General features: G+C 31.3%; 1 protein-coding gene across 1 annotated transcript in view; it reads right to left on the bottom strand.

Annotated features, from left to right (window-relative positions):
- LOC139484263 (uncharacterized) overlaps positions 1-14,635 on the bottom strand; it is a 37,929-nt gene extending 23,294 nt beyond the window's left edge. Inside the window, exons 1-6 of the mRNA XM_071267998.1 lie at positions 14,629-14,635; positions 13,412-13,565; positions 10,791-11,041; positions 9,829-10,098; positions 8,792-9,328; positions 8,049-8,213 (exon numbers count right to left, since the gene is read on the bottom strand). Coding sequence (XP_071124099.1) covers positions 8,049-8,213; positions 8,792-9,328; positions 9,829-10,098; positions 10,791-11,041; positions 13,412-13,565; positions 14,629-14,635 — 1,384 coding nt within the window. The remainder of the gene's footprint in view (positions 1-8,048; positions 8,214-8,791; positions 9,329-9,828; positions 10,099-10,790; positions 11,042-13,411; positions 13,566-14,628) is intronic.
- Between the last annotated feature and the right edge of the window lie 4,711 nt (positions 14,636-19,346).

Below are 19,346 nucleotides of genomic sequence, written 5' to 3'. Positions count from 1 at the left end.
CAGACGCGCGTTTCGTCTGAAAAAGACTCATCAGAGACGCACGAATCAAAAATATGTTTAAAATGCCAAATAGAGTACAAAACATACCCAATACTTCAGTGAGGTGTTTAGTCGCAAATAATCTGTTTCACTTCTATAGTGTTCATATGTAATATGTGTGATGTATCACAACAAATTAAAATATCAAACGTTCATGTCAAACAAAGAAAGCATTTACTATGATATAAACATAATAAACGACAAGATATTTCGGCAAAATTTCAGAATCTTCGGCCGTTGTCTGCTCTGTTGTCAGATTGTTGTCTCTTTGACATATTTTCCATTTTCCCTTCTCAAATAATTACAATGTAATTATTAATACCATTCGTTACAAAGTATGTGTAATACGATATTTATGGTGTTAGTAAACTCAATCTGGGATAAGAACAAATGGAGGTAGAGCCCCGTAGGAAGTTTATTAACCCTGTATACATCGTATTAGTTCACCAGCACACTGGGAAACGAATTTATTTTACGGACTATTAAATATGGGAAGTTTTCAGTTGTTGTTTTAATGATAATTAAAAATATGCTCATCATTATCCTGATAATACTGTGATTTTTCAAACGATAGCAAAAGTACTTCAAATTCCACCCTTTATATATGTAAAGGTAGGTTCATTTTTTACGGACATACAAACTGCCAAAATCGCTTGGATCAACAAAAGGGCTGCAAATTGATATCATCACTTACGTTTAATCATGTTTTAAACTGCTACATTGTATAATAAGCGTTAGAATAAAGTTGATATTTTCTTAAAACAAAATATCAATAAGGCCTACCTGTAATATCTATCAGAATCAACACTGATATTATCTTCATTACTGTAAAAACAAATATGCAAATAAGTTGTTAAAATAACAAATTAATCGTAGTTCTTCAAAGAACATTATATTCCAATACATGCATATCAAAAATTAAATGCTACATGCATTTATAATCTTTAGAAAAATATAAGACATACATTCAGCATATTTAAGGTGGTACCAAACACCTTGACTGAAATTGATTTTGCTCGATTAATTTTCATAAAATTTGACAAAAATATATAATTTACCCTTTTACAAAAATATGTATATTTCAAAAAAACTTGAACCACACACTTTATCAGAAATTTCTCATTAGATATATATAAGCTTGATAAACACTTATTTTTGTCAATGAGGAGCTTAATATTTCCTTAACAATAGAACGTGATTAAAGCGTTTATCTGATTTCAACCGAGTTATCTCCTTGTAGTGTTATGTACCAACTAAACAAATAATTCATGTTTCAAAAATGGTTTCGTATCAACAACAAGACAGTTATCAAAAACCTATGACTATAATCGCTTTTTCTGTTTTTTTTTTTTTTTTCACCCCAAACAGGAAGCTATATAGGGCACAAACATAACTTATAGAAAACAATGCAAACAGTATAACTAACAGACTAACCTCTTAAATAACATGAAACTAGAAATACTCATGAACTGCATCAACTAACGATAACAACTGAACAACCAGTTCATGATAAACAAATGAAGGGGGTTTAGTTGTTTTTATCAGGTTCAAACTTTAACCCTAACATGAAACAAAAGTATTACATTACAAAGTAGAAAGAGGTCACTATAAAATATTAATTGATATAACTCACAAGAAATATTAACAAAATCAAATAAACATCCTCTGAACTAATAAAGAAGGGACGAAAGATACCTGAGGGGCAGTCAAACTCATAAATCGAAATAAACTGACAACGCCATGGCTAAAAATGAAAACAGACAAACAGACAAACAATAGTGCACATGACACAACATAGAAAACTAAGAATAATCAACACGAACCCCACCAAAAACTAGGGGGGATCTCAGGTGCTCCGAAAGTGTAAGCAGATCCTGTTCCACATGTTGCAAATTAGATCCATGACATAATATAAATACAAAATGAAAACAATGTCAAAAAGACAACCATAATCTGGTACAATATGGCATTAAATAAAAACAACGTACCAAGTTAACGTTAAAGATCATAATTTAGTTGTAAGAAGTACTAACAAATATTTTGTAAAATTCTTTGTTGTTCATAGTTAGAGAACAGTAGTGAAAATTTATAATTTGTCGTATTCTTTCCCTGAATATTTCTTTAAATAGTATTTATTCTTTCGTAACTTCAAAAACAGACTAATTCTAATATAAAACTTACATATCTTAAACATCGTTATTCTCCTGATCAAGATATTTAAAACAAGATTTTCAAAGTATGTAGAAAGCAATATTGATAAAGCAGGACATCACGCATATAAGAATGGTAACAAAAACACTTTTCGTATTCATTATTTTATCAGCATCGTGCTTATGTGACTTTGAATATATTTACGATTAAATATTGTCATAAAATATTTATTTGTTAAACAAGGTAGCCTGACAGTACATTGTTACTTAGTAAGATTATTGAAAATCAACTTATAACAAATATTTATAGAAAGTTTTCAAACAAATTTATTCGGTTAAGGGCTTTTATTTTCGAAATTTGTAGATATATTGATTATGATAATTTAGCATTTGAAATATAACATAAAAATAGATAGAAATAAAACTAAAGAACTGATGCTGAGTATATTAGACTATTTACGACAGTCATGATTATGGGATTTGTTTTACTACATTTACTCACACGGTCGATATTCAATGACAGACATTTGTTCTTTTCCGATATATGTACTTTAGACTGCAGGTCGAAATATGTAACTTAAATTGTTTTTATGAAACATGTTAAGGTGGTACCTAACACTTTCACTAAAATTAATTTGGCTCGTTTAATTTTCATAAAACTTTGACAAATCATTTACTTTGACACTTTAACAAAAATATAAAAATTTCAAAAAATTTGAACCAACCATTTTATCAGAAAAATTACACTGGTTATATAGCAGTTTGACAAACACTTATTTTGATCATTGAGAAGCTTAATATTTCCTTAACAACACAACATAATTAAAACGTTTAGCTGATTTTACAGAGTTATCTCCCTGTAGTGTTAGGTACCACCTTAAAAGAGTATTACCCATTTGTGACTATCATCATAGATTATTGTTACATAACAAATGCTGGTTAACTACAAATACCAAGGTTATTATGAGTTGGTCATCGACTTGTTACTAATATGATTTTGTTTTCTAAAATTTAGAAATTATTTCGAATAAGATATGGAAAACACGACGCAAGGTAATTTTTGTCATTTCCTTTAGCTTTAGACTAACCTATATATGTATTATACACCCTTGTCTCGACATATAGGAGATTTGTCTTTCTATCTTAAGACGAATGTAGAACATTGCCTCTGAAAAATTTAATTTTTATTATTACTTCAAGTCAAATTTGCCATTTACGATATCAATTGTCATCTTCTGTGTATGAATATTAAAACCCACGATAAGTAATGAATATAAAAAAAGTCATAAATAAAGGCAACAATAGTATACCGCGGTACAATATTCATCAATCGATGAAGCGAAAAAAAATCACTGTTACAAACTATAACTGAGAGAAACTTATCATCTATCAGAGGAAAATAAGGGAACCACAGAAAAACTGCAACCAAATAAACATACTAAAACCGACTTTTTGATAACAACTGTCATATTTCTGGCTTTGATTAAGGTGAACATACTATTTTAACAATTATAAATATTAATGTGTTTGTCTGCAGAAAATAACCTTGTCATTAGTCTTCGTGAAATCTTTTAAGTTGATGTTTTGTCCCTGGGGATTTTGAGTTAAGGTGGTACCTAACACTACAGGGAGATAACTCTGTAAAGTCAGCTAAACGTTTTAATTACGTTGTGTTGTAAAAGGAATATTAAGCTTCTCAATGATAAACATTGGTGTTTGTCAAACTGCTATTTGACCAGTGTAATTTTTCTGACAAAACGGTTGGTTCAAAGTTTTTGAAATTTTTATATTTTTGTTAAAGGGTCAAAGTAAATACTTTGACAAAATTTTATGAAAATTAAACGAGCCAAAATAATTTTAGTTAAAGTGTTGGGTACCACCTTAAGGGCAGATATGTTAGATGTTAAGGATATGTATTATGATTGGCAATGCATGGAACAATTATCCAACAGAGATTATATGAAATGGATTGGGTTAATTATCGTGCTGTGTTGCCTTCAACAATGAGAAAATTCAACACCGTATAAGGTTCTTTAGAAGGTCCCGATGCTGTTAACAATATTACCGAAACTTCTTTCACATATAAAGTAGATTAACCAAAAATACATAAATAAGTATAGTGATATACATTGAAGCAATAATTAGACTTGAGAACTCAAGTGACAATGATACAGAATTGCATTCGTATCCATAATAATAATTTTATGCGTAAACAATACAGCACAATTATATATTTATTTAACAAATATTCGCACATTAATTACATTATTGGCCAGGTAGTCATTGATAAGAAAGCATTTCGGCACAGAATATTCCATACAGTCAACAATAACAGATTTTTTTTAAAGTAAGAAAAAGATATTTTCTTCAAAAGAGGGACGAAAGATACCAAAGGGACAGTCAAACTCATAAATCTAAAACAAACTGACAACGCAATGGCTAAAAATGAAAAAGACAAACAAACAACAGCACACACGACACAACATAGAAAACTAAAGAATAAACAACACGAACCCCACCAAAAAACTAGGGGTGATCTCAGGTGCTCCGGAAGGGTAAGCAGATCCTGCTCCACATGCGGCACCCGTCGTGTTGCTTATGTGATAACAAACCCGGTAAATAGTCTAATTCGGTAGGTCGCATTCAGGAAAGGGAAGGGGATTGTAGTTACGACGTAAGGAACATATCCGATATCATTTGTGATACGGTTATTCCATAACGGTCAACCAACTCGTGATGGCGTCCGTAAAATTTACGAAGGGATGATTTCAACTTCACCATTTGGAACTCTTGGTTTAATAGCTCCCTTGTGAGCAGCAACCCTCTATCAAGAAAATCATGATAGGAAATGCAAGCACGGGAATATCGTATCAATTGGGAGATATATACCCATATGATAAACATACATTAAGTGTTCGACATTAAAAAAAAAGAAGGAGATGTGGTATGATTGCAAAAGAGACAACTCTCCATAACAGACCAAATGACACAGAAATTAACAACTAAATGTCACCGTACGGCCTTTAACAATAAACAATAATCATACCGCATAGTCAGCTATAAAAGACCCCGAAATGACAAATGTAAAACAAATCAACCGAGAAAACCAACAGAAAACCAACGGCATAATTTATGTAATCTGAAACTGGATGGTTTTCTCAAATAATATGTTTTAGCCTAACTAAAATAAAACTATATAGTCTTCGAGCAATGTTTGTTGCAAGTGACATAACCACATACATTTCACTATGTTATCACGGTTATAATATCTTCTAGTTTTAAAGGCATAGCTATGAAAAAAATAATCTGTATATACATTTGAACGGTTTATACATATTCTATTTATACTACGATCTGAATAATATTGCTACTCATTGCACTATTAACCATCAATAAATCTTTAATTTCCGTATTCACAAGACTTAGTTTAAACCATAATCACATGATTTTTCTCTGCCTCCTCCACCAATCAAAACGTATCTGCAACTCAATAGTCAAAAGTGCTGAAAGTGGTGTAAGCCACAACTCACTCAATCCTTTGATCTACCACCCTTTTACTGATACTAAACCCCTAACGGGAAGGATTGTGCCTGATGTTCATATGATGAAATCATAATCTTTCAGTCAGTTTAATTGAGGTCCGGAGCTGGCATGTCAGTTAACTGCTAGTAGTCTGTTGTTATTTATGTATTATTGTCATTTTGTTTATTTTCTTTGGTTACATCTTCTGACATCATACTCGGACTGAATTTCAATGTGCGTATTGTTACGCGTTTACTTTTCTACATTGGTTAGAGGTATAGGGGGAGGGTTGAGATATCACAAACATGTTTAACCCTGCCGCATTTTTGCGCCTGTCCTAAGTCAGGAGCCTCTGGCCTTTGTTAGTCTTGTATTATTTTAATTTTAGTTTCTTGTGTACAATTTGGAAATTAGTATGGCGTTCATTATCACTGGACTAGTATATATTTGTTTAGGGGCCAGCTGAAGGAAGCATCCGGGTACGGGAATTTCTCGCTTCATTGAAGACCTGTTGGTGACCTTCTGCTGTTGTTTTTTATTTGGTCGGGTTGTTGTCTCTTTGACACATTCCCAATTTCCATTCTCAATTTTATTAATAAATTAGAAGGAAAAAAAATCTCAGTGTAGACATAAAGATCTTTATAATGGTTATTAACGATCTAGACATGTGCTTAATATTTATCGAATCATTCAGTCTTGTTGGACACATTTTGCATTAATTCATCCTATTTCACTGGTGTTACTTCACGCTATAAAGTTCATTGTCAATCCGGAGTACAATGTCATTCGGATTTGTGATGCTCAATCTTATAAAAACATTTTAAGTGTATTGTATTGAGAGGATTACTGTTGTCTTTTCGTTGTTTCGTTTTGTTTCTTCTTTTTGCTCTTTGGTCGATTTGTTGTATCTTAATTTAATTTTCATCTGTTTAACATGCTTAAGAAAATGTGTTTCTTCTTCTTTCATTTGCTGACTGAATAGACTACCAATGATTTAAACTAACAGTCGAGTTGTTGTATCTTAATTTAACTTTCATCTGTTTAACATGCTAAAGAAATGTGTTTCTTCTTCTTTCTTTTGTTGATTGAATAGACTACCAATGATTTAAACTACCAGAAAGCATGGTAAAAATAGCAACTAAGATCTAGGTTATCCCGCCTACATTTCAGGTTAGATTTCTCGTCAATTGCTGTTTTCTTTTGATGATTTAGTTTTTTCAGTGACATTGTGTTAAAGGCATTACCATGTATTTGACTATCATTTTGATAGCACAATATTAAAATGTTTTCCATTTGTATAAAAAACAACTACAGAAAATAGTTGTTATCGTATTCTTAACGTTTATAAAATATCTGCCGCCGACAGTCTTTAAATATGAGGTAAGTATAAAGAGAGAAAAATTGTAACTGTACATTAATGTTTCCACCTAACCTTCGTTAACATAATAATTACATTAGATGTATGTTTCATTATAATACGTTATTCTGATTGGCCAACTGCACATCTCGTGATATTCCTGAAACAATTGTATTAGACAATAACATTTATCATTCATGATGACACGAGGTCCCACAATAAAGTGCACAGGTAAATTAAATAAAAACTTGATAAAAATCGTGTTTTCATGATTCTAGCTAAAACAAATGTAATTATAAGTATTGAATGCTTCTTTTTGTAACTTTATAGGGTTGTAAAAGCGTTGACCGTGCGCACATTTTTAGTATGAAGCGCTTCCGCGCTTCATACAAAATGTACTTCGGTCAACGCTTTTACACCCCAATAAATTTACAAAAAGCAGCATTCAATTCTTAAATAAATGTATATATACCGGCAGGACATTAAACAGCTGTGTTGAAAGTCAAACAAGCTATTTTTTAAATGAACCTAATAACTGATTTAATTTGTCTACTTCTAGATGTTTTTGTCCGTTAATCTACTCTGTGTTTAAGGCAATAGATTTATAAAAATCGGAAACTATACATGTTTATCATATAATATATAACAACAATATCGGTACCATGAATGTATTAGTATCGTCATATATGTAATATTAAGACTTGTCAATTACTCAACGATACCATGTTCACGAATATCAAAACATTAATCTCTAAAATAGTCACAACAAGCCTCACTCATGTGTATTAATTTGTGCAATGTATAATGTCTTCCATGTCATCAATAGATTAGAAACGGTTTCCCATTTTCGTTTTGAACATTTTAACTGGTGCCCGTTTTCCTGAGCAGTGCACACACTCTGTAAATAAGCGAAGTACTGTCTAGACACACTATCAAGGAAGCAACCGAAATCAATATGGCAATTCCTACAAATCCAATACTTGCAGACGATTTTCGTGAATCCCAAGCAGAAGTGTGTTTTCTTGTATACGATGATGTTCTTGATTTGTCAACTTTAATCTCATTTACTATTTCATTGATACTTTCTTGCAATGAAACTTGTTTCGTTACATTGTTACACGTGCAGACACAGTATGGTGTTTTACCTGCAACAAATAAAAACAATCAAGCATTAGACATTTAATTCAAATGTTAAGTACAAGTCTAGTATTTCAAAATGCATTTTATTGTGGCTGTTGCGCATTTAGCTAAATACTGAATAATAATACGTCAAGAGACATAAGGCGCGATTAGGATAAAATGATTAAATATGTTTTTGACTCCATCATTTTAAACGAATTGGATGGACTTATATAACTGTACTTTATGATAATACAATGCAGTCTGTCGAAAAAGTTCGAAAAAAATTGAGAATATTTTTTTTATAATCTGTTTTTGTCAAAGGTCTATTTTCTGGTTGCAGTTTTGAATGTTTGAATGAAGTGCAATTTCGCAGGCCATTATAAGCGTCATTCGTACAAACTTGAACCTTAAACACCGGAATTAACATGTTTAACGTTAAAAATATGAACCTTTAACATTTTAATGAAAATGTTATTTGTCTTAAACGTGTTTACCTACAAACCATCATAGTGTTTAATTATTTAATTATTCGTTCACCAGGATTATGGATGTAATAAAGCATGTATTTATCTATTTTATCTTTATTTTTCGAATTCTATACCTGTGTTATTTGTTGTAAATCTCTGCTGTGTTGTTGTAAAACTTGACATGTTTCCTACTTCTGTGGTTTCGGGATGTGTTGTTGTAAAACTTGACGTGTTCCCTACTTCTGTGGTTTCGGGCTGTGTTGTTGTAAAACTTGACGTGTTCCCTACTTCTGTGGTTTCGGACTGAGATGGTGTAGTCTGAACCTGTGAAGTTTTAACTTCTAAATTAGAAGTTGAGTAATGTTCAGTTGTTTTCTGAATAGAAGTTTTATCTGTCGATGTGCTTTTGAGCTGGGATGTCGTTGTGGGGTTATCTGACGATGTAACTTCTACGGTGGTTGTCAAGTAATTTTCAGTTGTTGTTGGAAGTGTTATTTCTGGTGTCTTATCTGCAGTTGACACTTTGAAGGAAGTTGTTTCAATTTGTGTTGATGTTTGAAATTGTGTTGTTGTTACTTGCTGGGTTGTCTCGCATAAAACACAATCACTAACAACAACAAATCCGCAATCATTATACGTTGGCACACTCACGACATCAGTATGTGTATTTACTGTAAAAAAACAAACAACAGTATATTATTCGATATACACTTGATAAATTTTAATTATCATCATTCGTTTGTTTATATTATCTATATCATTTGTTATCAAGATGAAAATAAAAATATAAAAAGAATCTCCCATCTTAATTCTGATATACCCAAGTACAATCTGTTATATTTTATAATAAAAACAAAATATAATGTATCTTAGTTCATATAAAGTCAATTTGCATACATCGCAATATATTCTATATTTTAATTGGATTCTTTATTATTCGTTTTATATTTACTTTTTTTTATCTTTACTTTCTAAATAGAATATAATAAATACGAATCGTACATTCAAAGTTACACAACTTAGTATAAACATCTCCACCGGAAGAAGGAAGCTGATCATTTCCGGTTTGAAAAGGTCCATCATACTCATCATTGATTCTTTATTATTCGTTTTATATTTACTTTTTTTTATGTTTACTTTCTAAATAGAATATAATAAATACGAATCATACATTCAAAGTTACACAACTTAGTATAAACATCTCCACCGGTAGAAGGAAGCTGATCATTTCCGGTTTGAAAAGGTCCATCATACTCATCATACATCACACATTTAGTAGGTAAAGTAGTGGTGAACAAAAACGCCCAGCAGACTGAAATTACACTGCAAGCATCTGTACACTCTATTGCAGTTGCTGGGTTTATTTGATAACTTTCATTCAATCCAGTAGATAACCTTGTATCGCTTGCGATATCATAAGAAAATCCTTCGTTACATATAGCTGAAAGAAAGAAAATACAGTAGTGAAAACACGACGAATTTTTATGAGAAATGTATAATATGGTGTGTGTTTGGTGTTATTTTCGTCAAAAAGTAGCGTATAGTTCTCATAGAGATATGGAGCCAGTTTTTGTAAATAAGGATAACAGTTAGCATTTCATACATCCGTAGATCCTATTGAGATATAACTTCAACATGTTCAATTGGGACGTCAAAAACATAAACATTTGAAAAAAAGGATGCAAACATACGCATCAATGTTAGTCCCTAACTAAACATAGGAAGCCAAATTAATTAGATCCTTAATGAATTTTCCTTGGAGTATTTTTTTTTTTATTTGTCATGACACCAAAATGTGCTTATATCAATTTTGTCTTACGTGCATCCTTTAATAAGAGGAAGAAAAACTCTGGTATATTAGATAAAAAAAATTCAGTAGTACTATACTGTTAAGAATTACACTCCATCAATAGTATGAAATGAAGGAAATGTGGTTTGTGCTTTACTGCCATACTCTGAATTTGATTTTACTCCCTTTATTTTTTTGAACGGCCATTTGTATTTATACCTATTTTACAGACAAAAGAAGCCTAATCGTAAAGGTAAAATAACTATTAGCTTCTAATAGTTTGGCTTTTGAATTCAAAAAGTACTTGACCAATTCGGTGCAATTAAAAGTTATGCATATCTTGCCTGTATCAGATTCACATATAAATGATCTCGTGTCTGTTCCACATTCAGCTAAGAGCCAATGCATGTTTACGTTTTCTACCTCTACATAAGCGCATAACTTATCATTACCAGTATCCATTCCGGGTGACCAGTTTAAAAACGAATTTGACGACACGCAGTTATTTGTCCAATCACGGTTGGTTGGTTGATTTGGATCTGGGGCATGTAGTCCTATCCATATGTCTCCTTCAAAGTTGGGAGTTATTTGTTTTCTGAAAATGATTTAAACCAATAATACTCAGGACATATGCATTTTAAACTCTAGCACATGATTAATAGTTATCAAGGGTACCCGGTGTTTCGTCTACATAAGACTAATCAGTGACGCTCAGATCAAAATAGTTAGAATGCCAAACAAGTTTTAAGTTGGAGAGCATTGAGGAGCAGTACTTGAAATGTTAATATATTAGTACACATTATTTATAGAAGAATTTGAATTTCAAATAGGCTGACCTCGCGCATACATGAACAGACATGTATCGTCAAAACTCTCATATAATGAAATACAGTTGGTACCGTTGTTGTTGTTACAATGTAACGACAAATTTATGCAATATTTATGATACTAGTAATTAATTCGTTTTAGGAAACCTGTTTAGATGCACAGATAACATATGAAAATTATTTGCAATATAAAATATAATATGGTATGTTTAATTTGCAATTTATTGTTGTCAATATATGCATAAACTAGAAGCCAGCATGAAACTTTATGTACTCTGGCTGTAACAACTTTCTTGTCATAAAGGTTTAACAAACATTTAATCATATGAATGCATAGAAGAAAAAAAGCTGGATAAAATTATCATTCGCTAGGACATGAAGTGCGCTTTTGTCGGAGAAGTATTCCTAAACTGTTTTGATAACAAAAACAGTGCTCATTTTACTGCACTGGTGGCGGATTTGAACAACTAGTGTCTCTTCGCTGATGTCCGAGTACTGTATATTTGAAAATCCAATTTCGAGTAAAAATTTACAACCGCTGACATTACTTTTACCAATGTGTTTTCATCTGATCGGGGAGCTTACATTTTAATTTGCATAATGACAGACTATTTGAAGATTTTTGTGATAAGGATGATTGCCGTTATAATTATAATTTCTAATCACCTATCAGTGTCATCAAACAGATATACAAAAGAACCGAGTGTACAATATGGTACCAAAAAATATAGTTTAAGATTAATATGGTTTATTTGCGCTAAAGAAGAATATATTAAAGTATTGGCGATTGTCTTATTCTGTTGATAATAAGATAAAAGTATTTCAAAACGTACGTTATAGAATGACGACTTATGCATATATTTTGAAACTGCTTGCATCATAGTTTTACTTTCATATCCACAAATTCTTTAATTTGACAATTTTTACATGCTTTCAAAACTCCGCTTTACTAAAAAATAAACGGTTGTGTCTCATTGATTTATTTTGTAAATACACATTTAGTGTTTACATATTTTACCGATTCAATAACCATAACTGGACACTTAATTGATGAGTTTATCCAAAAACGCATATCTATGATGAGAAAACGTTTCGTCCCCGAGGGTATCACCAGTCTAGTAGTCAGCACTTCGGTGTTGACATGAATATCAATTGTATGGTCGTTTTATAAATTCAACACAGAAATGGTAACTTATAAAACCTTGATGACAAAATTGCTAATAGTTATGGCATATTGAAATTTATGATAAATATGTAGAGCCGTTCTTTTTCTGCATTTTTTTTTTTTTTCAAATTATGTTGGTTGCTTGTTGGCTGCACAATTTTCAGATGGTTCGAATGTTTGAAATACAGTCTCACTTTCCAAGATCATAACATTCCAATTACCAAAAACAAATTGTAGCCGGGATACAAATTGGGTTGGTGGAAGATCAAAGAAACCATTTGCAGTATTTGTAAAAGCTGGACAATTAAGTGCAATGCAAATTGTAAAGACACTGATGCAGATGTTTTTATGTTATTTGTGTCCTTAGGTTGTTTTCTAGTACACGTAAAACCAGATCGCTTTGTATATAAACGTATGACAAGTATTAACTCTCAAGAGTAGGCGAATTTACATGTGAGTCCTAGCCAGATGTAATAAAATGTTTTACATGAATCGACTAGCTTGCAGGTTTATCCCCAATCAAATTGTAATAATAGGGTAGAATTTAAAATCACACATATACTGAACTCTGATGAACTTCAAAACAAAAATGTCCTAATCAAATGGCAAATCGAAAGCTAAAACACCTCCAACGAATTGACAACAACTGTCATTTTCCTGACTTTGTACAGTCAGTAATATGACTAATAATAGGGTATAAAGTGTATTCACAAAAATTCTGAACTCTGAGGAAATTTCGAAAAAAGAAATTCTGTACTCAAAAGGCAAAATCAAAACCTCAAACACATTAAACGAATGGACAACAACTATAGGACACATCCGATAAAGAAATAATTCACCTTTAACCTGTTTAGATTATTTCTTAAAGTCAATTTTGAAGGTTTGACTAAGAAAATATCATAAAAGTAACAAACAGGAACATCGGCCTAAAATTGAAAACCGTTGTCTGTATTGACAAACTAAATATATTTACATGTCTAATAAAGCTTCATGTAAAAGTTGCTGCTTCGTCTGCCGATCAATTGTCACTAAATATTGCCCTATACTTTTACAGTACTGGTTAGCATCATTCCAAGTTAATGGTTCTGTATATAATGTTCTAGACGCTAAAACAAGGAGAGAATGTTCTGTAAAATAGAAGAAAAGAAATATGCAGAAATAATTGTGTTTCTTTATAGTTTAATGTGACTTTATCTCATATAGAACTGATACATTGTGATATTTAAAATTTTATAAATGTCGACGCTGCATTTAAGTTAGACTTTACTTAATGGAATGTATTTTTCTTGATAACATGGTTGATGGAGTTTTACTTTGTCATCAAATCATTAATGAATGATTACTACTCTTCAACGGTTTCGGTTTTTATACATTCTAGGCGTTCAAATATTTGGCGTTTTTTTATGAATATAAATCCAGAAAGTGCTTGAGACCCATTGCATTTATAAAGTGACCTGTATCGTGAGCGCTTTTGGTAGACTATCAGTTCCCACGGGTACGTATCATCATCTCAGTAGTGCTGACATGATTTATAACAACTCCTTCTAAAATTGTTCGATTTTAAATTCAAGCATTATTTATTAAGAAACTAGGGTTTCTATTCCCTCGATCAAAGTTTACCATATATGAATTTGGCTATCATAGTTTGGTGTATTTTTTTGGAAACATAGCTCTTCAATTTTTTCCGTTCTTACGCATCTTTGGCTTTTAAATATTCAATTTTTGTGTGTTCCTTTTGAAGGTAAATCAAATAATGTGCTTTGGACGCCATACATCAATCAATTTAAAGATAATTTGGCTTGAAAGTCAATATTTTAGAATTTTGAGCATTATCAATTATATTTTTTTCTAAATGTACATCATACAAACGTAATCATTATAATGTTATGAAATTCAATCCATGACATTATGTTATTTTTTGGGTACAGGCAGTAAAATTTCGAATAATACTTTAGGATCAGGAATGGGGTAGCGCATTGATATCATCACTTAAATTTATTGGTTTTTTGATATTCTGCATTTTCAAGTAGCGAGAAAAATGAGATGATATTTTCAAATGACTAATTAAAAGGGATTTTTTTTATTTTTTAGAACAAGCTGTAAAGCTTGAACGTCTTATGTTATTGTTATTTGGCATCATTTGCATGCCTTAAGAGTCTGACAAAACATCCAGGGTTTCATTTAGCCTACCTGTCATTTCTTTTATAATCAGCACTGCGAGTATCTTTATCACTGCAACAGACGGTAAATAAGTTATTCATATATATAACAGTTACAAACGATTTCAAAACTTCACGGAATAGAACAATAAACTTTAAGGCAATTTCGAAATTCAGACATATTCTTAAATGGCTGTAGGATTCAAGCATCCTCAATAAAAAAAAATCATGCAATTTAGAAAATTTCTGTAGAGACTTCTCTGTAAAATTAAATTTTAAAAAATCTGACCTATTCAAAGTATTGAAAAACATAGGCTGGTCCTCTCCCTTGCAACATACGGGTATCACAGATACCTTTGTTGTCAGTCAAAGCCAAACAGATAAAGGACAGAGAACCAGTCTATGAAAATCAGAGCAGTATCATTTTCGATAATTTCTTAATTTTGCAGCTTGTATTCTTAGAATTTTCAAATTCAAAATGAATCTTACTTGATACCTAAATTTCAAACAAGTACCGAACGAAACAATCGTATGTTATTCAAAAAGATGTTTGAATGACAGTTTATGTTACACAATGTTTCTAGCTTTTATTGAAATCACATAGAATCGTGGTTTAAATATTTCTACAACATTTGTTGAAATATAGATCGTCACACATTTAGCTTTCAATTTGTCAATATTTTTTTTGATGGAATACTAAAATATCAACATTGGGCTTCTCAAAAAGCTGAAATATGAATATCTATTTTTCTTATGTGATTAAAACAGATTCAAAGTCATACTAGTATGATAATATTGACTGGCATATTTTGGTTTAACAGGGCATTAATCAAGCTGAGTTCGATATACGAAGTGAGGGCGTCTTCTGTTGAAGAGTACCAAAAACGATATCAGTTTGTTGGCATCAGATGCGCATTTCCACAAACAATGTTTCTTCGCTGATGATCGAGGGCAAAATATTTGAAAATCCAACACTTATTAAAACGCTTATAGCTTGTGGAATGCTATAAACCAAAATGGTCATTAAAAGTAAAGCCAAAGTCATTTTGTAAGAACAATGTGTCTATCTGTCATCACGACAAGAAGAACTAGAACATTATATCCTTGGCTTTCAATAAACAGCACCTACTTCTGGCATACAAATGTTCCCAGCTCGTTATTGAAGAACAAACGAAAATTTACCGAACTATTACATACTAATTATGCAATACTTTGAAAGACTTTGTGGGTTATTTTTGTGCATAAGGGAATTGTGAATATGAAGATACTGTTATCTTTGCATCAAAATCGAACACCGGCTTATATGGAGGACCCCAAGGATTAGTTATGGGGAATATGTTTTGCCTTGACGGATGGAAGTATGAATTTCCATTTTTAATTTCTGACATTAAATATGACATGTATGACGCTGCATATTAGACAAGTGAAACACTCTCTTCATGAAAATAACTCTTTGACCGTTCTGTATCTGGGTTTATTTGTCATTGTTTATGTGACCTTCACTTCAAGCGACAGTGGAAATTCCTGTCCTTTATCGGCGGGAAGGGTGGGGGGTACTGCAGAACTTACCTTTTTGAATTATTTTTAGTTTGTTCTACTCTAAATTCTTGAAATATTTGCTACTGAATGCAATCAAACAACAATGATGCATTAAATTAACTACTTGTTTGTGCTCTGCCTCATATTACACATTTCTATTTTGAATCGAAACGTTGTTCTATTGTAAGAACAATGCGTCCCTCTGCCATCATGACAAGAAGAACTATAAAATTATATCCTTGGCTTTCAATAAACAACACTAGTCATATTTCTTGCATACACATTTTCCTAGCTCGTTAATGAAGAACAAATAAAATTTACCGAACTATAACATACTTTATATGCAAGACTTTGTGGGTTGTTTTTAGTAATAGAATTGAGAATAGAAATGGGGAATATGTCAAAGCGACAACAACCCGACCATAGAACAGACAGCAGCCGAAGGTCACCAATGGGTCTTCGATGTAGCGAGAAACTCCCGCACCCGGAGGTGTCCTTCAGCTGGCCTCTAAACAAATATGCATACTAGTACAGTGATATACCAGACTAAAAAAGACCAGAGGCTCCTGACTTGGGAGCGGGGTTAAACAATGTTTTTTGAGATCTCAAACCTCCTCCTATACCTCTAGCCAATGTAGAAAAACTTACGCACAGCAATATTTACCTTAACATCCAGATTCTATTTTTTGTTATTTCATAATGTGCCTTTCAAGTTTATTCAATTTTAAATTCCTAAAACTTCAGTCTTTAAAAAAAAACATAATTACAAACATAGCTTTCTCTATAAATATATAAAAAGAAGAAGTGGAATGTTTGCCAATGCCACCAAATGACACAGAACAGCTATAGGTCACGATACTGTCTTCGACAATGAGCAAAGCCCATATTTTTGTTTTTAATTTAGCTCCATAACGGTTAATAGGCCATTGTGTTTAACTTACCTATTTTAAACATCTTTAGTCTCTCAATATGTAACAAACTATGAACAATAAATATGAAGTGAGCTAAGTGTGCATTGCTCAAACAAATAGACCTATAAAGAATATAGTAAGCATTTATATGCATACCAGCATGTTTTATATGCAATTTGGTTTTTTATCTATATCAGCAAGTTAAGCAAACAAGTTTAACGATTTCAGTGCTTTTGTACAAATTAAGTTTATTGGAAAAAAACAAAGACAAATATTCATACAAATTTTTTAATCAAATTTATTTGGTCAAGTAGCTATTTTTTTTATTTTGTAAAAGAAAAAGGCTGAAGAACGAATTTTGAATAAAATTTATTCAGTCAAGTAGCTCATTCTTTTTCGAAATTGAAAGAAATATTGATTTTTTTTATTTAAAAACAAGTGTGGACACAGATCAGTGTGGATAGTATGTTTGGATGTTTGACAGTGTTTTGTATGACAAAAGAAGTTCTATATTTTTCCCATATTATTAACTGTGTTGCACAATATGACAACCATCCTGAGCATTAGGAGAGTTGTTTATTTAATATTTAGTTTTGTATGTTCAAAACTGGCATTGAAGAGACACTAATTGCATTAATTGCCAAATGATTATGATATAATATGTTCCACATCTTTGATTGGATACATTTTGAAGCTAGTAGAGGAACACATAACAGGTTCATTTTTTTCATGATGTGATTTGTTTTTACATGGGAGATTGTATCTGAGAATATGTATTTGCTTACTATTTGTATGGTTCTATTTATATTAATTTGTGGAGAATCATCATGATCATAAGTAAAAGATTTCGTTTTAATGTTGAAAATATTTCTCAGATTAGAAGACATTTAATTGTTTTAGAAATTAATTTTCCCAGTTTAAAAGACATTAGTAATGACAATGCCTGACATGATGCTTGGGGCTAGATGAGCTAGAGAGTAAAGTTCTGTGTTATTTTATATTAATTATTTGAAAATATTTCCTTCAAAGCAGGTCAAAGAAAAAAAATAAAATTGGCCAGTATGAAAATGATATCATCAAAAGAACCTTTGTGAGCATGCTTCAAAGGCTCATACAAAAATATAACTGCTACAGAAGTCATCTGATAAAATTGCAAGTGGATATGAACATCTCCTAAATATGTCTAAAGATCTAAAAAGTTATAGTATTCAATATGAAAAAGGTATTGCAAAAATATTCTCTTTTCAATTCATTTTGTGATATGAATACAAATATAGGTAATACCAATACAATAAGGCAGTTTTGTTGTGGTATGAAAGTGTATTGTAGTAATTAATAATTGCTGTTAATTCACAAAAATTAAGAAAAAAACAAATGAATGATAAATGTTGAACATGTACAATGAAATATAGTTTTAGAATTCAAAATAGGCCTTACATTTTTTTTTTTTTTTTAACAATACTGGATGACCATTTACACTCAGGACTAAGGTGTTAAGTAGGCAGTATACATGTATAAAACAAAGTGTTACATAGCAATCAGGCATCATATTGCTAGTAGCCAGAGTAGCGTTGTTTGGTAAATTTGTGTTTTTTTTTTTATAAATTTGGCTAATGGACAAAAATGTTTGATTAAAATCTAAATAAAATGCTTTTATCTCCCTATTACTTATATTGTACATAAAATGGATACAACTTTAATAATTCCTTGTACATGAGAGTTGTTGACGTACATAAAATGGATACAACTTTAATAATTCCTTGTACATGAGAGTTGTCTGTCAAATCTTTATTTTTCAATGAATGAATTGCATAACAATGAACTGAGCTCAAAGCAAAACACTTTCATAATACACTTGGACAAAGAGCTCAATCCAGTGATATACTTTGTACTACGTATATACAGATCCTACTACGTATATACAGGTCCTTCATAAACATCCATTGACCAAAACCATATCGCAACAACATGCCATACTACGTATACATGGTTGGATCAGAAGTCCTGAAGAAAAAGACATGAACTTTTATATTATAGTATGTTAAGTATAAATACCGGTTAAAACTTTCACAAATGTGGTAAAAGCATTCAGTATCTATGAACTATCAATCACTAAGTTTTCATGCACAAATTGATATAGGTTGAGTGTCCCTCTCAGTCTGTTGGAAATAAGAACATATCTCCACCTAATTTTAGTTAATTAACTGACAAAGAAACATCTAAAACTATAAAATGTTATCTTAGACTTGTGAGTTTCTATTTACCATTACCACTGAATCAATAATATATTTAAACATAT

This window comes from Mytilus edulis, chromosome 8 (assembly GCF_963676685.1).
Source record: "Mytilus edulis chromosome 8, xbMytEdul2.2, whole genome shotgun sequence".
NCBI lineage: Eukaryota > Metazoa > Mollusca > Bivalvia > Mytilida > Mytilidae > Mytilus > Mytilus edulis.
This window is presented reverse-complemented; position numbering and strand designations above follow the sequence as displayed.